Source organism: Vigna unguiculata, chromosome 4, assembly GCF_037176805.1.
Source record: "Vigna unguiculata cultivar grain cowpea cultivar isolate G323 ecotype 2 chromosome 4, ASM3717680v1, whole genome shotgun sequence".
In the NCBI taxonomy this organism is placed as follows: Eukaryota; Viridiplantae; Streptophyta; class Magnoliopsida; order Fabales; family Fabaceae; genus Vigna; species Vigna unguiculata.
In genome coordinates, this window is record NC_140795.1 from 32221314 (window position 1) to 32246333 (window position 25020).

The window sequence follows — 25020 nt, forward strand, 5'->3', positions numbered from 1 at the left end:
ATAGAAGAAAGAAAACACATGCCCTCTTTCTTCACGTTGTGTCGTTGACATATCCTAAACCCAACACAAACCGCATCCACAACATACCCTAAGCAACTCGCACGTGCAGAGCCGGTAAGCCGAGCCGACACGCGCGCGAAGCTGCATCAAGATTCGATGCGGAAAATAACGGTTTCGAGGGGAAACCAAACCACAGTCGTCTGATCCTCTTTCTCTCTCTCTCTCTCTGCCAATTGTGGTGTGTGTCTCTTTTCCCTCGATGCTCTCTCTTAATAATACCAAACCTTCTATCACTCTCTCTCTCTCTACATTTCTCTCTCCACCTCCTCGATTTTTCTCTCTCTCTTTTGTTCTGCCCTCGCTCTTAGGTTATCGCCTGTTCTATCTCTCTTTCGATTTCTATTGAACTTTTTTTTTTTTTTCATCAAGTTAAATTAATTGAGCAGCTTCAAGTTCTGCTTGGCGTGTCGCTGGAACAGGCGAGACAAATTTATTCACTGGTAATTTTTCTTAAAGTGTTTTTTATTTTTTTTTTTTATTTTTAGGGTTTCGCTGCTTTGGATGCGCAAGGTGGTAACTCGAATGCAATTTTGAAATTCGAGGGGTAATTCGGTGGTTTGCTTGTTTCTTGAATGGAAATTTTTTATTTTTTTTTGTGTTTTGATGTTTTTTTTTTGGCTTGAGTGTGGTCCACTAGGGTTCACTATGTTTGGTGATTTGGATGATTGAATAGCACTGGTTTGAGTTTTGACTTGCATTGTAGATTGTAATTCTGTTGAAATTACTCGGTTGATGTTTTTCCTAGATACTTGAACTTGCGCTCTACCAGTGTGGCTGTTTGGAAACCTGCGAAAACTAAAACTCTTTGTACAAGGAATGTTTGTTAGTTTTTTGCTTGATTCTCCATTGAGCAATAGATGTGTAATTTATTTTAGTGAGTGTGCGTGGTGTCTTTTTTTTTTTTTTTTTTTTCTGATGGTAGGTTTAGATTTTATTTAAAATATAGACTTGTGAGTGGTTGAAAATAATTGTAAACATCAAGTTAAGCAGTTAGCCTCGCGAAGACCTGTTAAAAACTATAATTTTTTGTATAAGGAATATTGATTTAATCTTTTATTGATTCTCCATTAAACAACAGATATACAGTGTTTTTTCTTTTTTCATTTTTCGTGAGCATGCATGATTTTCTCTTTCTATTGGTGGTTTTCAATATTTTATCATTTATCCTCGTGACTTGTTGAACACATGATTCGTTGTACTTGCATGTGTTATGAATGGGCTGAACTTCGAAAAGCTCACATTTGTCCCCACCCACTTTGATTGAACTATTCAAATATGTGCTTGTGTCCTGTCCATCTGTTGTGGCTTACCGGTATTTGTTATCACTGTTCTTTCTTGATTTGAAGAGGATTCACTTTGTTTATTGGAATTATTATGAAATGTGCAAGGTATGTGATGTATTCTAACAGGCAATATGCATTCATTACTTTGTGGAGACTAGAAATCCTATGAAAAGCCACTGTAAAAACATTCTTTTAGTGGGAAACATTTTCTTTTGGAAATCTCTTTCAGAAAGCCTGAAAAAAATAAGCTTAATTTTATACACTAAGCTCATGTCGTCGGTATGCGTAAATTATTATACATTTGTTTTGTTGTGCAACTACAAGACAAGTGTATAAACTGGTATTATAGTATATTGGTATGCTTCTCTTAGGCATTCATTATGAATAAAATCCCTTTCTGTATGTTATCTGAATTTAAGTTGCTTGGGTGTTTTGTTGATGTGATACTTCTAAGGGCATACTTAATGTGTGGATTTGATGTTTTCATTATTAGAATATAATGTCAGAGGAATGGCCATTTCTGTTCTATTGCTAGGTTTGCTCAGGAGTGGAATGATATTTTTATTTTTCATTCTGCTTTTATGTTTGGTAAAGAAAATAAAGATAAAATTGAATCTTCATTAATTAGGAATGATGAAATAAATTCCAGTGTAATTTTTTGATACAAATTAATTTAGATAGACCTGTCAATCACATCTAATGATTCAAAATCAATTTTAGCCAAACATTCCACTAAAAAGGTTCAAAAGCAAACATTAATTTGTTATAGCCATTTGCCTCTCTTCATTGGCATGGGAATTTCCGCCTCTAATAATAAGCATGGCATCAAATTTTTCTTTTCTTCTAAACTTAGCAATAATTATTCTTATGGAATAATGATAAGAACAGAATGATGCGTTAAATTCCAAGAATGCTAAAAGATATTATGTAAAGGATGGTGATTTTCATAGAGATAATACTGTTTAACTTTTCTGAATGTTAAACTTGGAAATGGAAAGTTGATATAATTGACATTGTTTCACAGTGGCACATGTGAGGTCGTTTATGGATGAAAGATGTTCATTAGAAGTCAAGAAGGTGGTGTTTTGCTATATTTTGGTATAGTGTTTTTTTGAAGAATTGTTCTCGTGTCCATGGCTGCTGATCAGAGGAGAAAACGAGTAAATGGTGCAAACATTGCTGGTTATGGTTCCAGAGAGCAACAAAGGATCAAAAGGAAGAATTTGGGATTAGTTCAAAATGATTTAAACATGAGATCTCACATCTCTGTTGAGTGGGATGGTAATCAGAAAAAAGTTGTTGCTAAGAGAGAACAGGTTGGCATCAGTTGGAGACAAACCAAACCATTTATCAACTCTGTTGCCAATGGTCACAAACTCGTGGCAGATGTGCTTACAGTGCCTCAAGAAATTTTTGACTTGGACAATTTAAGTGATGTGCTTTCATACGAGGTAATACCATCTTGTGGTATGTTTCTATTATTTACAGTCGAAAATAGATTTTATTTTGTCTGGGAATTATGCCTAAATCATCCTCTATGAAACTTTTGGCAATTGGCAGGTTTGGATGAACCTTCTTTCAGAAAATGAGAGAAACCTTCTAATGAATTTTCTTCCTAGGGGCTTTGAGCCACATCAAGTTGTGGAAGATTTGCTCACTGGGATTAACTTCAACTTTGGAAACCCCTTCACGAAATGGCAAGATCTCTTTCTTTTTTTTTTCTTTAAATACTTTATGTGCTCACTCTGCTATATTTAACAGTTTATCTCATAAGTACATGCTATATGTGACAATTTCTTTAAATTTCAATAAATCAGTGGATTTGTTGTTGAGTTAATGTGTCATTTAGTTTTATTATTGGCCTTTGGGTTGAGTTTACCAACATTACTACTTTGCATATTTCAGCTATGAATTCCATTTGGTGCTTACTTTAGATTCAATCTGGGCTTTATTATCTCACAGCACACTTACCAGTTTTCTTGGGTCTCCTTTTTTTCTGAACACAAATTTCTCAATTTTGCAACTTGAAATGATTTTATTTGGTTGTAATTCTGTCTTGTTCTTCACAGCTCCAATTCTTTTTTTTTTTCTTTCCTTATATTCATTAGGAAATTAGGAAATCATCTGTATACCCATCTGGGTTGTTATAATTTATGCATTCTGTATTTATGACAAAATCATATTGCAATCTCATCAAGATCCTCTTTTTTTTTGGAGAAAAATATCATTAAGACATGGTAAGCCATTTATCTAATCTGCTAATCATTCATGAAAATCTTCTCTTTTTCAAAGTCACAAATGTCTAAAATATATATTTGCAGGGGTGCTTCGCTTTGTTTAGGTGATCTTCATCCAGATATGATTGTTTACCGGGAACAGCATCTTAAATCTGAGAAGAGAGAATACTACTCGCACATACATAATTATCACAATGAGTAAGTAATCCTTATACATGCTCAACATGTATCATTTTTGGCATGTTCTTTAACCAGTATTGTAATTCTCATATTTTGCAGTATGATAGGATTTCTGTCCAACTTGAAGAAAAGCTGGCAAAGCTGTAAAGATCTAGAAAAGGAGATTGTGCAAAAGACGTGGAGGTTGTCACTTACTTTCCCTTTATTGGAATCAAAATTAGAACATGACATTCTGTAGTTCCTTTTATTAAAAGGATATCTTTGCTGTTTACGATACGTGCATTGGTTATTCCCTGAATGTAACAAGATAGCTCATTATTGCACAAGCTGGGTCAATACATATTCTACTTCAGATGATAATTTTGATTCTTAATTAGTTTGAGACATCGTGTTACTTGAAATCTAAGATGGTAAAATCCTAAGAATCTTTTCTGCTATGTTTGTATGGTCAAATGGGACTTTCCCTTATTTTCCACTTGACTACTGTCTTCAGTAAACAATTTCTTTATTCACGTGTATCTGTCTAGTTTATATGTTTACTAATACAGTTTTAGATTGTTTAAGCATCAATATTTTATTTTGTTTCAGTTGATGTTTAGCTGTGACTATGTAGAATGATATTCTATGATGATTGTTTGGTGAAACAAACTGGTGGATTTTATTTTCGGGTGCTAAATGGACGATAGTTGGCTTATTAACGATAATTATTTGTGGTAGAGGTAGTGTTATGATGAGTGCTACTGTCAGGAATTAGTTGTTTTTGTTGATATGCAAGTATTTCTGTTATGCTACATGTGATCTCTTGTTGGGCACTCAAAAGTATTGATTACTGAACTTGTATTTAATAAGATTCTGTTCCTTCTTTCTTGGAATTTTTAGTACTACTCATTAATGTCGTAAAATTGTTGGATTACACAGGTCAAAACGTGTAGAGAAAAGAATACCCTCAAAAGTGATTGAATCTAGAGTTTATGATCATGATGGGAATGTTACAGGGACATCTGAGTCATGCTCCTGGGATGCAGAGGATAAAGCATGCAGTAGTGACAACCAAATTTCCTCACTGAGAAAAGATGATAAACTTCAAAGAAGGTAACTAATAAATTCTTCTGCAATATTTAGGACTTATAGGCTCTCTTGACTCAGCAATCTCTGTCAAATTTTAATTCTTTATGATTATAGTGATTTTGGTTTATTAGTGCTTCCATTAGCCATCTCTTAAGCAGAGTAGACGATTGTTCTGTTAAAGCTGTGATATTGAAATTTAATATATCTGTACATGGGTCAAGATTGCTTATTAGGATTATTAAGATTTCTGCACCAATTAATGAACTTCCTAACTCACTTTAAGTTGATTACGTATGTCATCCAACCCGATGAAAAAAACTCACATTTTAGAGTTTAATGCAATCTGTATAAATAGTTTAATATCATGACCTGTTATTTCTCATTGTGATGCTATAATTATTTTTTGTCATTGGCGTACTGTCTTCTTTAGAGCTCCTTTTGATTCCCCTTCATCATTGCCATCATCATCATCATCACAGTGCATTATACCTGAAGACAAGGAATTTTTTACACCTTTTATTTTATTTTATTTTTTTGGTTAGTTATTGTAGGTTCTTATCAACTTACAAGCTTGATCTCTTAAAGTTGGGTAAAACAAAATAACCATGAGCAATTCTTGGAAATCTTATTCTGTAGTTAGTGTTAATGTATACACCCAAACCTTCACTTTCTGGACTTATAGCTTTAGGAAATTTAAGGACACTTTGGATAAGAAAATCCGTTGGCATATTTGTCCTGCACTTTGGGGACTGTTCTGTTATTTTGGAACATCAACTAGCAATGCAAGAGTTCCTAGTGCAGTTTTGCTTCTTCTCTTGTGATGTTTACTGGACTGATGAATGGTAATATTGAATAAGCTCTGACGTTGTACTTAAAATGTCACCTACACCTTATATTTTTTGTAATATTTTTCCATTGCACAATGATCTTCAATGTAATCCATAATCTAGCAACTTTTTGTTTTGAAGTTTTTGTCCCTGTTTCGCTGTGATCACATAACTGAGTGTACATGAATGACAACTGTAATTAGGAACAATTTCATTTAGGGTAAAATTAATTCTCTGGTTTTTTATTCCAGTCAAATGGTTTATTTGGCTTTATTCTAATCTATACGTCCTACTGTATGTGCAAATATGTTCATGAAATAATATATGTCTGGCAGGGTGCTTGAAAAAGACATTGTTAAAGGTAAGTCCAGAAATTTGATGGATACTTTGGACAAAGTGCCTGTGGGAGAAAAGCCCAAGACAGGAGACAAACTGCCCAAACGTAACAGTCATTCTAGTGATGGAGACAAATACATGTCATATATCAAGGTTGGGCTCTCCACTTATTTTGTTTTCTTTTCAAGCAATACTTAATTGACAGAAACAGCATGGTAGCCGGGTCAGTTATCTCTTTAGTATCAATTATTAGAGGAACAACAAAAGTTGCTCAGTTATGTGAAATCAATTATTGACACTGAAACTTGTAAATATTGGGACAGTGGCTGACTTATTTTTTTCCGGTGTCTTCTTTCTTTCCTATTGCTTTGTTTTGGTTAGGTATTTTAGTGTAACTTCAGTTATATGGATTTAATAACAACAAAAGAGGAGTATTTCTGAAGATATTTTTTGTTAGGGCATTTGCTAATTGTTTTCTTTATGCATTGTTTCAGATTAGTAGGCAGCAGCATGAACTTGTTAAGAATATGAAGCAGTCTGGTAAAAGCATTCAATCTAGGTCCCTTAACCGTGTTTTGGGTAACCTTGAAAAAATTGATGTACAACCATACAATATATTTGTCAAAGAGGAAAAGAAGAAGTTGCAGGAGCATTGGTTAGTGAAATGTTCACGTGGCTATATATTTTTCAAATAGGTTATGATTGAACAGATTACATTTTAAAATTTTTCTCGTGATTTCTCAATAGAATATTTTTTATTTGCATAGGTTGCTACTAGTAAACAAAGACCTCCCTCAAGCATATGTGAACTGGAAAGAGAGACAGAGACAGAGAGATGCTGTGATAAACTCTTTGGTTGCAGAGATGAAGGATAGATCAAATTCATTCATAGAGGTTTGTTGTAGAGTTTTCTTATTAGAGTCTTCTATAATTTGGTATAATTTGGTTGCATATCTTGTATCAGTTTCCATGGTCCCATATCATGGGCATATTTTCATAATAGCTGTTACTTAAAAATTTTCCCTCAGGAAGAGGATGATGTAAACTCAGGTAGTGAACTTAAGGATCAGGATGATGTGAATTCAGGGAGTGAACTCCATGATCAGGTCACGGGCAACATTAACTCAGGGAGTGAACTTCATGATCAGGATGAGGACATGAACTCTGGGAGTGAACTTCAGGATCAGGACGGTGACAACATGAACTCAGGGAGTGAACTTCAGGATGAGGATGAGGATAGCATAAGCTCTGGAGGCAAGCCGAAGAAGGATCAGAATGATGATAACGTGAATGCAGGAGGTGAGCTACAGGATCAGAATGAGGATAATGTGAGCTCAGGGAGTGAACTTCAAGATCAGGGGGAGGATAATGTAAACTCAGGTGATGATGAGCTTCAGGGTCAGGTGAAGGATGGAGATCAGTCTGAGTTGAAAGATGATGAAGATTTTATTTCTAGGTCCCCCGAGCATCAGTCCCTGCACAATTCTTATGTTGGTGGTGATGAAGAGTTCAACCCCATGAGTGTGGATACAGAAAAGAATCTTCTTCTATCAAAATCAAATAATACTTCACCGAATAAAGATGGGTATTCAAGGAATATGAACTCTCGGGATGTTTCCGTTGATGAAGGAACGCCTTTCACTTCTAGTGGTGATGTCTGGCAAGGAGTTGAAATGCCACATTCATACTATGATTCTGCAGTGACTCATGAGTACACTGCCAGTGGGTTATCATTGGCTAATCCTCAAGCCAGTGGAGATCAGCCAACCCGTATAATTGATCTTGAAGCTGATTTGCGTCAAGAGACAAGGAAAGAGTTGCTAGGTAGGCAATTAGACGATGGGACTTTCAGCTCTTACCAAATCCAGGATCGAAGTGTCTTACTTCCATCTCTCTTCAAAGGCGAGGGGTTGTTACCGTATCATCGTGAACAGAAAGGAGCTGATTTAGATTTCCAGACTTCTAACAATGTTATGATGGGTGATGGTCAATTTTCCAGTCATTTCAAAGAGCCCTTGCAAACGTCACTGACATTGGACCAGGGCCGCAGGAGAGCTACTGAAGTTTTCATGCCAGAAAACATGTCTCATAATATTTATTCAGATGGAGGAAGGTACTCAATCCCCAGGCAAGATCCAATCATCCCCAGACAAGAACAATTAGTACCCAGGCAAGATCCAATAATCCCCAGACAAGAACATTTAATACCCAGGCAAGATCCATTGGGTGCAGTAAATATGACCGATTGGGCTTCTAATAATGCTCGTATAGCTGGGCCTTCCCAATCTCACTTAAATACTGGAGATTTTATTGGTCATCATTGGTTTCCTGCCGATCATCAAATTCGTGGTGGCTGGAACGGATCTGACAGTGGCAGTCTTTCAAGTCAAAGTCTTGGCACCGGAGCAAGCTCTGATCAGAGTTTATTTAGTATTCTGTCAGAGTGTAATCAATTACGTTCAGGTAGCCCTTATGATTCAGTTAGAAATACTGACCAGTTTGTTGCACAGAGAACTTATGGATTAGTAGATGCAGGTACACCAAGGGTGAACACAATTGGACCACCGGCTTCTCATCCATTAGATTACTTCACCGGACGTGAAGCAGCTAGTGGTCTGGTGCCTGATGATATAACATGGATGAGCTTGCCACATCAGAATTCATCATTACATGATCAAATGGGAAAGCCATACCTAAGGTCATGGAATCGGTAGTGAATGTTTTACCAAATGTTAGCGATGTAAGCTTGACAGTGAGAAGAAGTGCACACAGTTGTTGATGTGATAGAATTTTGACTTAAGCAAGATCCAGAGAAGGTGGGTATACATACCCTGTGAGAGGAGATAGGTTTCTGTACATACCTATACCGAGAGCCCAACTCAACACCATGTACATATCTAGATATTAGATGCGCAGGAAAGAAACCAAGGTTATTAGGCAAGTTACATATTTTATTCTTATTTTTTATTTATTTTTTTTCTTTTGCTTCTAGAGAGACATTCTTTAATAATTTTGGAAGTAAGAAATGCTGGAGCCTGCTCCCTCTTTTTTGAGTCACACCTTTCACTTCTTGCTCATATTCAATTGCTTTTATTCTCGTGTATGATTATCGTTTTCTAATTGATCATTTTTTTTTATAGAAATATCTTCAATTATTTTAAATAATAATAGTTTTCTCTTTATTTTTCACTTGGAGAATTCAAGATTTATGTTTTAAAAAATGAAGCTCCATTATTATCTTTTTTAAATCAATATAATCCTAAAATGCAGTTTTATTACATTTGATTAAAAAAATGATAAAATAAAATATTTTATTATGAATATTCAAAAAAGAGATAATTCAATATATATATATATATATATATATATATATATATATATATATATATATATATATATATATATATATATATATATATATATATATATATATATATAGTATATTAGTACAGTTTTACAAAATTGGACTATGATAATCATATACATTTTTAAGCTATTATACTATGAGTCTATTATAAGATTATATCTAACATGATTTAATATCGTCTCACAGTTTAGATAGTTGATTTCTCATCTTCAAGAGGTATCTTTATACATGTATCTTCATTTGCTCTCACTTATAAGGTGATTATTTGTAGAAAGAAGACAACACATCAACAAAGTCCCTCTTTTACCGCCCAACACCGTATAAAAAATCATAAAATGAATAGGAAGGATCTAGCTTGATCAATTGACTCTAATTGGTATCTCTACTCCTTTCTTTTATTTCAAACAACTATAAACCAAACTCTAATTGACACCAATAAGGACAATTGCTCAATTTAAAGTATTCTCATTCAATTCGAGTATCAAACCACAATTTAGAATGAGGGAGTTTAATTCTTCACTTACTTAAATTAGTACTTTTTACTTCTTCTTTTGGCTTAACCAGTTTTAAAACACTTTCTAAGGTGTATATCTGCCCAATTATTCAAATTATGATTCTCTCATTCATTCACTTATCCAAATCAACATAACCATAAAAAATATCACAATTTATACAAAAATCAACACATGAATTCAGCTTTCACCATCAAATCAAAAATAGATTTATCAAGCTTATACTAATTCAATTATGCAATGCCAACATACATTATTCAGTTCAGTAAATAGAAATCAAAGTTTAAAACCACAGACTAGTTTCCCTTATGTGTTAAAAATTCTCAAGAAGCTCATCAAAACACCTTTAGCTCCACAGGATGGTTTACCTGCAGATAGAAACATCACAAAGATGATTAGGACATACCATTATGATCACTTATCAATATAGACTTATAAAGAAAATTAAAAAGATGCATGCAAGGAAAAAAGGTTCACATGCAACAGAAAACAAAATTGGACAAAAAAAAAGGGTTAAAACTCAACTTATGTGAATGAACTCTTAGAGAGAAGTCAGAGAACTCTAGAAAAGTAATTTTTAGAGAGATGATGTGTTTTAAAGTAATGAAACTCATTTACAACAAAACAACTTATGCTAAATCTTTAAATATTTAAATAATATATTCTCACTATTTTTAAACCACTATTAATTCTAAAATATCATTTTTTAGATCTTTATAATATTTATGAGTATAATTGTATTAGGAGGTTGAAGAGTGGACACCTTGACCAACCCATTGACCGGCATGTCGTCATATGTACATGTTGACAATATTACCATAAATCATAACCTATATTAGATAAGAAAGGATTAAGGATAATTAATCCTACAGAGAAATCCTAAAACAAGATAAAATTACATATCCTATACTTATAAAGGTCAAGGTTTATACAGGTATTATATATAGTCATTGTTCACGAGGTATGCTAGTGATTGATTTATTACTACGTTTACTGTATACTTCAAACTGCTAATTTGAGCGGAGTGTCTTGGTAGAGTACCCGATTGAAGTTTCACGTCACTGCATCGAAAGAGAACATATCAATAAGAAGATATCGATGACATCTCAGCTAGTAGTGCGAAGAGTGTAGAAAGACGTGTGAGACTGAGAGGACATCTCGGTCCAGTAAAAACAATAATATTTAAAAAGACTAACCGTGATTGAAAGAATAATAATGTCATTTTCAAATTGGGTAGGTCTGATTTATGTTTAAAAATATTATTTATGTGAACATATTTTGTTGATATTTATTAATTCTTAATTTTTTTGAATTTTATTTAATAAATAATATTTCATATTGTTTTCACTTTTTAATTTTGTTAATTAATAAAGTAAAGTTAAAATTTCCTTATGCTTTTCGATGGGTTTTACAAAATATACATTAATTATGTTTTTTGTCCTTAAAAAATTTTAGTTTTAGTACTTCTTTCAAAGTTTGTTCTAGTTAGGTCTCTATCATTTTGAGATTCATAGAATCAATTCTTAATAGTCAACAACATTAGTATTCTTTATTTTTACGTAGCAAACAAAGTGTCATATCACTTGTTCATTTTAGTTTCATGTGAAAAATAAGAAATGAAATGTGATTGATGTATGAAATTAGTTTTATCGTCTTCCTCACTCGAAATCATTCATTCTCCTCCATCAAAATGCCCCTTCTATCATCACCAACCTTCAACTCCACACATCATCCAACACTGAACCTTCTTCCCCCAATTAACCATCAACAACATTTAACACCTCCATTTATGTAAGACCTAGAAAAAATTAAATAAAGAATAAATATTTAATTAACCATAATTGTGGATTGGAAGTACATCTAAAAGAGTTGGTTTGTTAAGTTAGAATAATGAGCAATGGTAACTCAAGTTGTAGGAATGCTTGGTGCGTTTAAGGGGTTTAAAGGGTCTTGAGTTTGAATCTTGTACGTTAGTCTGATGTTTTAATTATTCATTTTATTTTACATGTATACGTGTGATATGATAATATAATCATTTATATGTAAAACATGTAAAGGCTTGTTGGTTGTGCATGTGTGATTTATGTATTTTGGTGATTTTACAATTTCACATACATGATGGTTTTCGGAATGTGATTGCATGCGTAAAATTGTGGTGTATCTATATGTGCAAATTGAATGATTGGGTAGAATCTTTAGGGTTTTAGGATTTTCTTGCAGGTGTAAGAAAATCTGAGTTATGCTCAGAATCTGATGATGCACCACCTAGCGGTACATGCCTGTTGTCAGGCGACAACCAATGCACATATGCAATTTGCATTTGGTTGTGATGGTTGTGGCTTGGATTTCTATTGGGGTGTACTTGGACTTATTAAGGTGGTATTGTGATAAAATGGGTAGATTACTATAATGGTTGGTCTAATTCATGAAAGATGATTATGTGAGAATGTTAAACGTGATTGGGTATGAATTATTGGAATACATGGAATGTTACAGGTGATGTTTAAGGTAAGTTATGACCTTGTAGGAGTTGTATGCGATGTTAGTTTCTGTTTTTTGGAAGTTCTTGATGAGCATGCTATATTCTTTGTCAAATTTAAGTGTTGGCATAATTTCAATTTGTGAAGTATATATATATATATATATATATATATATATATATATATATATATATGTGTATATATATATATATATATATATATATATATATATGAAATTGATGAATGTGATGATTGGTGTGTTAGAATTTGTTCTACGGTGCCTAAACTAGTAAAATTTGTGTTACTGGTGTAGTGCCCGATGGAGCAGATTGGACAGCGAAGCGATAGCTACAAACAGGGGGGCGGGGTCCCTGGAGCATGTGGTAACCGACGATGTGATGGAACTAGAGCTGTGAAAATGGGTTGGAACCCGCGAGCCAACCCAGCTCACCACAGGTTCGGGCCGGGTTGGGTTGAAATTTTTTTACAAATTTCAATAAGAGTTGATTTTTGACCCGGCTCATCCGGGTTGACCCCGTGGTGAGCCGAGTTGGCTTACCAAACTGTAGATAAAAGGGTCACACAAGTATTTTTTATTTTTTTATTAAGTTGGGCTCTACAATTAGGTCTTAGGTTGTTTTTTTATCCAACACATAAATAATTTGTATTTTTGTTTTATTTTGGTTTGTATTTGGATTGTATTAAAGTTTATTTGGATTTTAATTAGAATTACAATTTAGTTTTGACTAAAAAAAATTGTATTTTTTTTAATTAAGTGAACATGTGAGCCAACCCGTTTAACCTGCCAACCCATGTTGAGCCTGGCCGGGTTCGAATTTTTTTGGCTCGCTAAAAAGTGAGTCGGGTTGGGTTGGCTCACTAAATCATCAACCCGTGGTGGGTTGAGCTGGGTCGGGCCAGGTTACCCGTTTTGACAGCTCTAGATGGAACCGCCAGACGACTTATTCTACGATTTCGCCAGGCGATAATGTAGTGGCAGTTTGCGTTTGTGGTGTGTTTTGCATGCCTAGTTGTGATGGCCTTGGTCTGGGATATGCTTGCATGTATTACAAGTGGGGAAGTTCGTAATTGAGTTGGAACTCGTGATTAATACGAGCAGGGAGGTTCGTATTAGTTGTACTCTGGTATGGGGATACGAGCGGGGAGGTTTGTATGTTTTGTGCTCACACTTGAGGGTGTTACGAGCACAGAGGTTCGTAATTGGATGTGTTCATGCATGTTGGACTACGAGCGGGGAGGTTCGTAGAGGTTGGACTACGAGTGGGGAGGTTTGTAGAGGTTCAACCATGAACAGACAGGTTCGTGGAAGCATATGATATCCTTAAGTCCATGGTCAAATGTGTACACGATATGATTGGATGTGCTAAATCTCATATAGATCATGAGACTATAGTTGCATATGTACTTCTGGTGCAATGGTATTTAAGAATGGGAACCTTGTTGAGTTCATTCCTTTGGGTGTGGTGTTTATGTTATTATTTATGCGTGTTTTATTTTGTTTGAGCTCACCCTTGATGTTTGTGTCTGGCAATGATCGTGTGACTTGTCACAAAGAAGTAGATGATAATCCAGGTGATGATGGTGAGGCATAGAAACGAAGCGAGGGCTAGCTGTAGAGATTTTATTTAAGAAACTTGTTTTGGCTATTTTGTAATTTCCTTTTAACTTGGCTTTTGATTTTGTATTATAATAAAATATTTATGAAGTATCTTTACTTTATCCGTTGTTAAAGTTTTTAATTTTCTCGCGCTTGGGAATGGTATCAGATGTTGAATTTTACTTTAATTATATATTTTTGCTTTACCAAGTAATATCTACAAAGGGTGTTACAATTTAGGTTGTTGCCAAAGCCATTTCTAAAAACCTTTAAGGTTCTCCAAACACATTGTTTCTAGGGACAAACCTTTATTGTTAATCGTGAGGTTCCCCAAAATTTTTAATTCTTTTTTAAATATATGTAATATATTATATTAATAAAATTAAATAAAATTAAATATTTTATTTTTTATAAAATATAATATTTTATTTTTTTATAAAATATAATATTTAATGTTAATAAATAATAAAATATAAAATTAAATATAATAAATATTAACAAAATTTATTGAAATATTTTTTTATATTCTCTCTATTTGTCTTTTAAGTTTATCATATATTGTATTCATCTTTCACTCTTGGTATGTTTTCTTTTGTTTCAAAAAAAAAAATTAAAAGTTAGATACCAATTTATTTTTTCTGCTCTCATTTCCCATGCCATCTTCCGTTTTTTGAAGATAAAAAACGCAATTCTCTCTTCTTAGTTTCCACCTGCATAAAAATAAAAAAAATTAGAACACCAAAACAGATTCTTCATTGTCTTTTTTTATTTTTTATTTTCTTTCACCCAAGATATATCTCCTTTAATATGGCTTAAAGAATGAGCTATAATTATAACAGCTAGTTTTTTATAACCAATAGTTTATTCTTTAATAGATTCTTAGCTTGTCATAGTTTGCATACGTGTGATCATTTTAAGATATTCATATTCATCTTCTAACTGAAGTTCACATTTATTACTAAGTTAAACCATTTTTGTTTACAATCCAAAATGTGCGATATCACTTTACATATAAAAAAAGATTAGAAGAGTTATGTTTTAAGTAAAGTACTAAATTCCTAAAAAGGGCTACTAAAAATAAGTAACAAGTTACTATAAGTATAAGAATAAGAAAAATATGCTATCTCCCAATTTAACTGCAGATTAAGATTTCTTACACAGATTAAAAAAAAATGATAAATTTATTTATTTTTTTATACAATTGTATTATATAGCTTTATTCCCTCAATAAATATATTACATATACTTCACTCATTTATCAATCACTGATGACTTATTGGAGAATAAATTAGAAAAAATAGTTAATAAATAAATGGAAAGTATGCGTTATTTTTAGACAAATTACAAGTACTAAAACTACAGAGATTGTCCATAAAATTTCTTCCAAAATGTGTTTTGATGGTTCTTAAATTTGAAATCAAAAGTTACTAAGACAAATCCAAAATTATGACTTCTTTTATGCTGAAGGGATATTTTTACACTTACTAATAAAAAAACAACTGCTTAACGTTATTACATAACTATATTTTTAACTTAAACTACTAATATAAATATATTACTATATCATTAGAATCTATACCAGAAAATACGTTTGATATTATTTTTTAATTGGGAAATTTTATTATAATTTATGTATTTATTTAATAAAAAAATTATTACAAATAATTTTTTAACTTCCAAATAACTTTATCTTTTAAAAGATAACGATTATTTATTTTTTTAAATATTATACTTACAAAGTTATATATATACTTTAAATTATATTATTTTTTATTTTTTAATCAATTAATCATAAAAATAATAAAATTATATACATTTGAATATAATAAAATTAAAAAAAAAAAGTAAAAAAGCAAAACACTTAGAAGGAATGAATCTATTTTGAGAATATAGAAGAAAGTTTGAACAAATCAATTTGACAATGACACACAGGACACACACACGTACGCACCGTAGCTTCACTTTGTTAACTATGAACAATAATAACCGCTTGGCCATGAACGTGAATTTCCCCAACTATGAACGTTGTTGGTGGTGGTAGTTTCATCTTAAACACCAAATTGCTTTTCTATTTTCAATTTTATTTTATTATCAGAGACCATTTTTGTTGCAGCAGTGTGAAGCATCTTATGCCTAGTTTGCGAAGCATGAATCTTATTCCATAATGTGCTGCCAAGAAACGCTTTGTTTCTTCTTTGTTCTCCGATCCTTTTGGATATAAAAAACAGAGTTCCTTTGGTGCAAAAGAAAAGAAAAATGGCACCTTCGGGTTGGGAAGGAATGCTTCATGGTCATCACAAGAAGGAAGTGATTCGGATAGAACGTGAATCTGTTATTCCCGTTTTGAAGCCTCACCTTATCATGACATTGGCCAACCTTATCAGTATGTTTTTTCTTCTCAAACACTTTCTTTACTATCATTTCAATTGCTTAATTCACGTCTTTTTTTACACCCTTTTCTTTCTCTTTGTATTTTCTTTTCAATGTTTTAAATACCTACTATTTTATCAACAATCATTTTTTCTTATCTACTTTTTGTTCATTGACACTTCTACAGCTGATGGTAATGTATTAGTTGATGTAGAAGTGCTGATAGGATATTTGATCTTCTATATATTTTTAATTATCTTTTCACGTTGTGATAAATTTTAATCAATAATAAAGAATGTGTTAAAAAATATGATAGAAAAAGATATTAAATCACCTTAGTTATATCATTGTTGCTAACATATTCATTTATTTTTTACTTAAGAATGATAAAAGTTACTCGTTATTTTACCTTAATTGTAATACTTTTTCTTGGCGTGATTGTGAGCTCAGTGGAGGCTGTCCTAAATTTATGCACTCGGAATGGTTTTCTGGGTCTGTTTTTTGCATTATAGTAAGAGCTTGTACTTGTAGTTGTATCTCGAGCAGGTTTATGAATCTTGATTTATTTCTTTAGTGAAAATACTTGGCCTTAAATTCTATGATTCTGCTTCTTTTGTACTGTGATTTTAAATTGCAATTTAGCTACTGTTTCTGAAATTACCGAAAAATTATAAGCAAATTGTGGCAACAATCTCAGATTGCAATTTTAAGTGCTGATAGTTGTTGCAGTTCTTTCTAAGTATAGAAATTAAGAGAAAATACAGTGGATGAGGCTGCTGCTGCAATATGGTTGCAAAGACCACCAATATCACAATAATGAAACAGTTATTGTAGTTGAAACTATGATTGTAGTAGCAATTGCAAAGTTGTTAGCAATTGAAAACCATGCTCTCTGTACCATGTAAATTATTGAGTTTAATTTTCAATCCTTGATACAATGATAGTGTAAAACTTTTAAATTGCAATCAATTGAAAATATTCAAAATATGACTTAGAGTATAATTTGTAAGAACTACAAGTTAAAAAGGTTTGTAATGTGTAAACAAATTAGAAAACATAATAAATATAACTTTAAAGTAATTATCATTAAATGCACCAAACTTGCTAGCTAATGCAAAAACTGTTTTTATCCTATCACCATTCACTTCATGTAAAGTAATTTACTAAAAAAGTTAAAAACTATATCAAACATGAGAATTCATGATTGGATAACAATATAAATGTTAACTCTTTAAGTGCAATCTATTTAAATTCTTACTAATTATTTGGTGCAGCTGTGGTGATAAAAGTCTGCAGTTTTCAATCAGATGAAATAATACATGAACAACCCCCAAACCCTTCTTCCAAAACTTGATATTGTCTCTGTAGACTTTTGGGTGATTTGGGTATTATGTGCAGAACATAGTGCTGACCGAAATGAATTTTTGAAGCTCTGCAAGAGAATAGAGTACACAATCAGAGCATGGTACCTTCTACAGTTTGAAGACATGATGGTATTCTTTTCTTGACCATTTCTTGTGATACAACTAGTCTACTGATATGGTTGGAGCCTCATTCTTTTTTCTCACTTTTCTGTGCTTAAAAGCAAATCTATTCTCTCTTTGATCCTGTATCCGGGGCTCAGAAGTTGGAACAGCAGAAGATACCGAGTGAAGAAGTTGATGTTCTTGAACAGAATTTTTTGGCTTACCTTTTTGAGGTAGTTTGGATACTTCATGAATGTCCATTTTCTGCAGTTATCTATGGACATCTCATTTAAAGGCTAGGAAGTATAGACATGAAAATGTGGTAAATTTTATACTACAATGATATTTTGACACCCAAAAAGTTTACACCTATTTGATACTATGGTGAATAAGATTTAGCATAACAAAATGTTCAAGGACTGATTGAAAAATTCTGTGACTTCACGCAGGTCATGAAGAAAAGCAACTTCAAGATTACTACTCAAGAAGAGATTGATATTGCTCGTTCTGGACAGTATCTTCTAAATCTTCCCATTACAGTTAATGAATCCAAGGTTTGCAACAATATTCAGGCGTAACATATGTGCCTTTAATGGCACAGGTCACTTTGGATGTTTGATTGTGCTGTTAACAGTTGCTGATCTCTGTTTTGCTGATGTAGCTTGACAAGGTTCTTTTGAAAAAATATTTTCAAAAACATCCGCAAGATAACCTTCCAGATTTCCATGATAAGGTACTTTTGGGGCTGTTAAGAAGAGCATAGAAACACCCATCAGAATTATTAGTTTACTCGATTTTAACACTTTTGTGAGGGGAAAACTGACATATCCTGTTACTATGTAGTATATTATTTTTCGACGGGGCATTGGAATTGATCAAACGACTGATTTCTTTGTCATGGAGAAGGTGGACATGCTCATTGCACGATTTTGGTCATATGTATTAAGAATAACCGGGTAAAAAACAATCACATTAGAAAAATCATGATTTCTGTAGATGTAGCATGGGATGTTTTTTAGGTTATTTTTGCAGAAAACTTTAGCACATGTTCTTGCAGGTTGGAAAAGTTTTTCTACGGAAGGTCAAAAGGGTGTGCAATGGATCACAAGAAGGACAGTGAATTAGAGTCAGAAGATTATCAGGATGATGTATATGAACGGATACGTCTTGAAAAAATGCCATTGAGGTCTTGTTGAATCTCTGTGATGGTGTTGTTATCTTCTTCCCTTTCTGGAGTAGGACTTTTCATACTTCATTTACATAGCATTCATCGTTGAAGTATGTTTATGGCTGCCTCTTCTTGAAATAGCATTCACCACTCACTTTGATGCATTCTGCTAATTTAGATATGTGTAGTGCAAATCCTGAATGTCATTAGTTTCCACTTCATCAAAAAAATTTCACCTTTTGTTAAATATTAATAATGGTTATTTACTCTGGAATCATCACAGTTACCCGTAGTATGGCATTGGAAATTTCTAAATATTAACAGGAGTCCTACAATATAAAGTTTCAATACAGGTTTTTTTATCTGGAAATCCAACTACTCATTTGTCCGAGAAATGCACGTTGCTTTGTCTGAAAACTGCTGAGCTCATGCATGTAAAACTGTTTAAATCTTGAATGTTTGATTATCTTATCAGTCATGAATCTGTTTGCTAATTTTCAGAATCGGTAGTTTGCTGAACAAGAACACAATCCAAGAACCAACCTTTGATAGGATAATTGTTGTCTACAGGTAGTGTTCAATTGAATCTCTGATCTCTACTATGCTAGTTTGCAAAATTTTTTGATTTTATTAGACCGAAAATCATAGACCTGCTAAGAGATATAGTAAAAAGTTTGATGAAAAGTATCCCTCTGTATACCATTAGCAGTCTTTCCTAGCATTTCTAATCTATATGCATGCTATTTTGAGAGAATAAAATCCTTTAATTTAAAACTATTCTGAAAAATATCATATAAGTGCATTATGGTAAAAACAAGAATTTGAGTTATCTTCGGAGGGTTTGAGTACATACAAGTAATGCTTTTAAACTAGATGTAAAAAATCCATGAGTAGCTGTATTCTACTGAATTCTAAGTCGGAAACTGATTAATCAGGCCAGCTAGCACCAAATCAAAACAAGAAAGAGGAATTTATGTGAAGCATTTCAAACACATTCCAATGGCTGATATGGAAATAGTTCTTGTGAGTTACCTCATTTGTGAATCATTTCATCAACGTCCAATGGTTGTGTTATTACCTAATTACCTTTTACCCCAAGGTGCATAAGTGATGACTTGGTCACAACTTTTTACTTGACAGCCAGAAAAGAAAAATCCTGGATTGACTCCAATGGATTGGGTCAAGTTCCTTGGATCTGCTATAGTTGGGCTGGTTAGTTTTTCAATCACAGGTTTGAGTTTCTGTACTACAGTGCTTTTGATCTTTGCCATCTTGCACTAACGCAGTTGAAATGTTTTTCTCCATAGGCTGCTGTAGGTAGCTCTCTTGATGTGGATAAAGCTGATTTGAGGGTCATTGGTGCTATTCTTTCCACAGTAATTGGATATTTTGTCAAGACATACTTCACGTAAGCATGATAAACAATTTACACTTTCAAGAATGACTTTTTTATAAGTTTTTATACCTTAAAAATTTAAGCAAAAGTAAATTACCCCTTCGAGAATCAAAGTTACAGTTTATGTTTATTTTACAGAATAATGTACCAAATCATCTTGTTTCGGAACCGAGGAGTTTCTTAATCAAATCAGTTGTCAAATTTGATAAAATGACAAGTTTATGAATGAAACTCGTGTTATATTATCCAATTGATTATATATAATCTATACACACATACATAGATACAAAATTTCAAAAAGTATGGCTTAACAAGTTCTTGTTAGATGAATCTATGTATCCTCTGTGGCTTCTAAATGTTAACTTCTCATAGGTTCCAACAAAACTTGGTCCAATACCAAAATTTGATTACACAGTCAATGTATGACAAACAACTGGACAGTGGAAAGGGTACACTTCTCCATTTATGCGATGATGTCATTCAACAGGAAGTAAGTGCTAGCTTGATGTGCTTTGTGTAATTACATTTTTTTTTTACCTTTTTAAATTATTCCAATAAACTAGTATAGATGATTTTTTGTTAACTTGTTTTTGTCATTACACGAAAACAATTATAGGGCTTCAGATGAAAAAACTGTAACTGATAAATATTTGTCACCACATTCAATAACCATGACTGCCTAAAATTGGTCAAAGTTCATATGACCTTGCTAAAACCCAGCCTAAGCATGAAATATCAATTTCTAGTAGATCACGAACTATTACACTCATCCTTAGGTATTCCCATTACAAATGAGATTAAAAGGTAGTGACTCCCAAAGACTAAAATTATAAAAAAAAATGCGTTTTTATTCAACCTACTTATGAACCTAAGTATTACAGAGCATATATTAATGTTCTAAAAACTAAAAGAAACAGACTTAAGGAGGACTTGTAAGAATAAACCTCATTTTATAAATCAATTTTGTAAGATTGAGTTATACGAGATGTGTTTTGTGTGTGGTATTAGTGTCATATGACTAAGGGATTTGTAAGAAAATCTAACAGACTTCGACAAGGAATTTGGAATGTGTGATAGAGACTTTAAGGAGGAAATTACGAGAAATCCAAGTATGAAATTATGTTACATTCTAGCTTTATATTATGCTTAATCTTGTAGGTATACTTTTTAATCTGTTTTCATTGCTACAATTTTACATGACAGAGGCTTAAAGGAACTAACAAGTATATGTATATGCAGCTCTACCTGTTTTGAGTTTTAGGCCACCTTGTGATTTTGCTGCATGCAGCTATGCACACGCCTAACATATAAAAGTCATGCTGATCTTATGATCTTATGTGCAGGTTAAAGAGGTAATAATATCATTTTTTATTCTGATGGAGCAGGGGAAAGCTAATAGACAAGTATGAACATCAATATCAATTAAGCAATTTGTTTTCTCTACAATTTTTCCATTTTAACTTAGGAAACAAGAGTTTTGTACATATGGTAATGTGTATCAGGACCTCGATAAATGGTGTGAGGAGCTCATCAAAGAAGAGTTTGGGGAGAGCTGCAATTTTGATGTGGATGATGCAGTTCAGAAATTAGAGAAGTTGGGAATCGTCACCAAGGTAGATTCCCTTCCAAAGTGACTATGATTTTGGTTTGGTTAAGTATATAATGCTGCAATACTTCCATGACTAGTTTAATACTTTATGTTATCACTATGTTCAGTAACTCCGATTATAGGTTCAGAAAATACTGGTGATTTTGAAGCCTTTTCTTTTAGCCAATTGCATAAGTCGTTTTATTTAATCTATTATACACAAGCTGTGTCCATTTTATACATCATAGTAAGTTAACTATACCACTTATTTACTTTTTTCCATCCTATTTCTAATTCACCAATCAAGGAATAGAAGTTGTGTTTAGCATGATAGAGGACTAATTGATAGTATAATTTTGTTTATTTGACGCTTCAAATGTATATGTAAGAGTACATTAAATGGTAATAAGAACTTTTAGACATCTTGTTTGTGACTTTATGGTTGTATTGTGTGTATCTTAAGTAAATATGTTCATAAAAGTGGGAGATCACTTTCATTGTTGTTACCTAATATGCTTGATCAGAAGATTAAGAATTTACTTAACTGAAAGCTTTCCTTTGAATTCAGGATGTCATTAACCGATACCAATGCGTTGGGCTGAAACGGGCTAACGAGATCATAGGCACCACCACTGAAGAGCTTGTCCTCAAGGCGAGGCAGGGAAACACCTCTCCTTGATGGTGGTTTGGGATATTTGTCAATAATCATGTTATGTCCCATAAATTCACTGTAAAACTTCCTCATTCTTCATCTCCTTTTAAATCTTTGCAATGTTCCTGAAACAATTAGTAAACAAATAAAGTCTTGGTCAGTTTCATTAGTATAGTTTATTGACATTGGTAGGGAAATTGGATCTATTACCTTAAACCCCATAAAGGTGAACCTGCGTGGCCAGTATTTGTGTTTTACACTCCTTCATCCCTTGCCCCCCAAGCTCACATGTTTATGCTTCAGAAATCAAAACCAAGATCAATAGCATAGCAAACATTCCAAGATCTCGTGGTCGCGTTTCTGAATAACATCTCAAGTGCAGTTTAAAAAAAGATTTGTACAAAGCTTTAAAATAAAATCTATTTTAATGTCATTTCAATATCTACTACTATTTTCGTCAGACATTTCACAGTTTGATTTAGGTGACCCGTATGATCATAAAAACTGTAATCCTATCATTACGAAATCTAGCATAGGAGGCACATGGTTAACTTCTAAATAACAGTTTCGGTCAGAATCTAGCAAGATTTTGTGAATTGCATCAAGACTGTTATCTACGTACGTCCAAAAATGAAAAGAACAAACGCTGAAATGAAAAAACAAAAGAAAAGTGCATAATATCATGGCTATAATCACTCAAAGGACTCACAAAAGCTACCAAAATAGTATAGAATGTATAACATCAAATGTGTACAAGCTGAAGCTACTATAAATAGATTTCATTTTCTCATAACCAAATACGCCATGTCCACAAATTTCCTCAACATCTAAATGTTATGAAAGCAATCCTAAAGCAGTCTGCATTGGCTACAATAATTGCAATGCAGCTGCAGCTATGAATGAGAATCACAATTTAAAGGGTTGATGAATTGGTTAGGAATTAGAACTATGAAGTTGAATCAGAGCATATCTCTTGATGAACCAAAAGCCTTGCCTTGTTAATGTTATAAAAGCAGAGGAAAATATGCTCCTCAAGATCCTCGACCTGGTGCAAAAACCCCTGGTGACTCTTCCAGAGCTGCTTGATAACTTCCTGCACAAGGTACCTCTCATTCCCTCTCTCCAACCCAAGGCTCACCAAAACTTTGTCCCCCTCCACCGCCGCGCGCAGCCGCGACACCAGGGCGTCGATCGTCCCGAGATCGTTGCTCAACACGTAAGCACATTTGGCAGCAGCATGAAGCTGCCTCAGTCTCGCAAGTTCCCTCTTCTCAGAGGCACAAACCGGCAGAGCGAAACCGGCACCACTTCCAGCAATTGCAACCACAGCATGCACCGTGGCGGCGACGGTAGCGACAATCACGGCAGCTGCGACCACAACGAGGCAGACGGCTGAGCCGCGGAGGAGGCGGCGGGAAAGGCGGAGACTCCTGAGCGATCTGGCGGCGCGGCGGTCGAGGGTGGTTTTAAGGGCGGAGAGGTCGGTGCGGATAGCGGAGAAGGTGTGGGAGTCGGGGATGGGGTTTGGGAGCGTGTGGAAGGGGTGGAAGAGGTCGAGGGCGCGAACGCAGTCGTTTTGGGAGGGGTGGGAAGGGTCGAGGGTTCGGAAGAGGTCGAGAAGCGGCGCGTGGAGGGCACGCGCGCGAAGGACGCAGTGGTGGAGGTTGAGGCAGAGGTCAGAGGCAGCTTCGGTGTGGTCAAAGAACGCGGAGAAGAGGCGCGTGAGGCTCTCGGGGTTGGAGTGAGCTAGGGCTTGCTGGACGCGCTCGCGTGTGGGGTTGAGGTGGTGGACATGGGCCTGGACGTTGGAGCGAATCTCGGAAAAAGACGTGGTGTGCACGGCGCGGTAATACGCGTCGGAGATGTTGGGTGTGCCATCTGCGAAACGCAGCGCTTCGTTAGTTAAGTGAAGAAAGAGTGAGTGGGGTTTAGAGTTAGTTACCTTGGGAAGGGTTTTGGACGGTTGAGGAAGAAGGTGATGAGTTGAAGGAGAGACATTTGAGCATTGTAGAAGGCATTTAGTTTTATTGTTAGCAATGAAGTGTATGACAGTGCTCTTCCACAATTTAAGAGAGTGATGCTTCTTCTGCAAGTAACAAGTAACAGAAGGGTGGATGGAGGTTAAAAGCGAACAGGGTAATCTTTTGTTTTCTGGAATACTATTCACTCTTTTCATTGCTCAAGGACCACACAATACAAAAAATTTACTAAACAAATAGGATTCTTTGTACCCTCCGGTGACTTGGGAGATGGATTCAGCCATTGAATTTTGTGTGTTGCGGGCAGGAAGCTATCTTCTGTATAAAGGGATTTTAGACTAGTATATTTCTTTTACATTGTTTTTCAAGCAGGGGAGAGAAAAATATTATAATTAAATTTAAAAATAATTATAATTCTTAATTTTTGAGTTAA

The 25020-nt window shown here is 34.0% G+C and overlaps 3 protein-coding genes across 9 annotated transcripts; 2 read left to right on the forward strand and 1 right to left on the reverse strand.

Annotated features, from left to right (window-relative positions):
* Window positions 1–211: 211 nt before the first annotated feature.
* On the forward strand, window positions 212–9048 carry LOC114181564 (nuclear factor kappa-B-binding protein). Of its 6 annotated transcripts, none has more exons than XM_028068044.2 (11): window positions 212–368; window positions 447–500; window positions 2368–2794; window positions 2904–3040; window positions 3665–3778; window positions 3860–3943; window positions 4679–4852; window positions 5991–6144; window positions 6486–6646; window positions 6759–6885; window positions 7020–9048. In XM_028068044.2, the coding sequence occupies exons 3-11, from the start codon at window positions 2477–2479 to the stop codon at window positions 8703–8705; spliced, it is 2955 nt and encodes a 984-aa protein (XP_027923845.1). In that variant the 5' UTR covers window positions 212–368; window positions 447–500; window positions 2368–2476; the 3' UTR covers window positions 8706–9048. The 6 variants fall into 6 exon arrangements, with proteins under 6 accessions (XP_027923845.1, XP_027923848.1, XP_027923844.1 ...); XM_028068047.2 differs by having other exon boundaries at window positions 243–500; window positions 7020–8454; window positions 8521–9048; XM_028068048.2 differs by having other exon boundaries at window positions 245–500; window positions 7020–8454; window positions 8527–9048.
* Window positions 9049–16004: 6956 nt separating this feature from the next.
* On the forward strand, window positions 16005–22865 carry LOC114181188 (uncharacterized). Of its 2 annotated transcripts, none has more exons than XM_028067561.2 (15): window positions 16005–16351; window positions 17737–17831; window positions 17924–18037; window positions 18254–18358; window positions 18466–18537; window positions 18648–18760; window positions 18862–18990; window positions 19474–19542; window positions 19908–19995; window positions 20113–20184; window positions 20280–20380; window positions 20741–20858; window positions 21712–21771; window positions 21871–21981; window positions 22525–22865. In XM_028067561.2, the coding sequence occupies exons 1-15, from the start codon at window positions 16225–16227 to the stop codon at window positions 22633–22635; spliced, it is 1485 nt and encodes a 494-aa protein (XP_027923362.1). In that variant the 5' UTR covers window positions 16005–16224; the 3' UTR covers window positions 22636–22865. The 2 variants fall into 2 exon arrangements, with proteins under 2 accessions (XP_027923362.1, XP_085528928.1); XM_085672802.1 differs by having other exon boundaries at window positions 16222–16351; window positions 17613–17831.
* Window positions 22866–23311: 446 nt separating this feature from the next.
* LOC114181189 (UPF0496 protein At3g19330-like) lies at window positions 23312–24743 on the reverse strand. Its single transcript, XM_028067563.2, has 2 exons — window positions 24551–24743; window positions 23312–24486 (listed from the first exon to the last, which is right to left on the reverse strand). The coding sequence occupies exons 1-2, from the start codon at window positions 24624–24626 to the stop codon at window positions 23555–23557; spliced, it is 1008 nt and encodes a 335-aa protein (XP_027923364.2). The 5' UTR covers window positions 24627–24743; the 3' UTR covers window positions 23312–23554.
* Between the last annotated feature and the right edge of the window lie 277 nt (window positions 24744–25020).

Excerpts from the sequence above, each read along its gene's own strand:
- LOC114181564 (XM_028068044.2), top strand. The coding sequence starts at position 2,477 with ATGGCTGCTGATCAGAGGAGAAAACGAGTAAATGGTGCAAACATTGCT. Across the intron at positions 3,944-4,678 it reads ATTGTGCAAAAGACGTGGAG|GTCAAAACGTGTAGAGAAAA; the intron begins GTTGTCACTTAC and ends TGGATTACACAG. Across the intron at positions 6,647-6,758 it reads AAGAAGTTGCAGGAGCATTG|GTTGCTACTAGTAAACAAAG; the intron begins GTTAGTGAAATG and ends TTATTTGCATAG.
- LOC114181188 (XM_028067561.2), top strand. The coding sequence starts at position 16,225 with ATGGCACCTTCGGGTTGGGAAGGAATGCTTCATGGTCATCACAAGAAG. Across the intron at positions 18,038-18,253 it reads TTTTGGCTTACCTTTTTGAG|GTCATGAAGAAAAGCAACTT; the intron begins GTAGTTTGGATA and ends GACTTCACGCAG. Across the intron at positions 20,185-20,279 it reads GATCTGCTATAGTTGGGCTG|GCTGCTGTAGGTAGCTCTCT; the intron begins GTTAGTTTTTCA and ends TTTTCTCCATAG.
- LOC114181189 (XM_028067563.2), bottom strand. The coding sequence starts at position 24,626 with ATGCCTTCTACAATGCTCAAATGTCTCTCCTTCAACTCATCACCTTCT. Across the intron at positions 24,487-24,550 it reads CGTCCAAAACCCTTCCCAAG|ATGGCACACCCAACATCTCC; the intron begins GTAACTAACTCT and ends TGCGTTTCGCAG.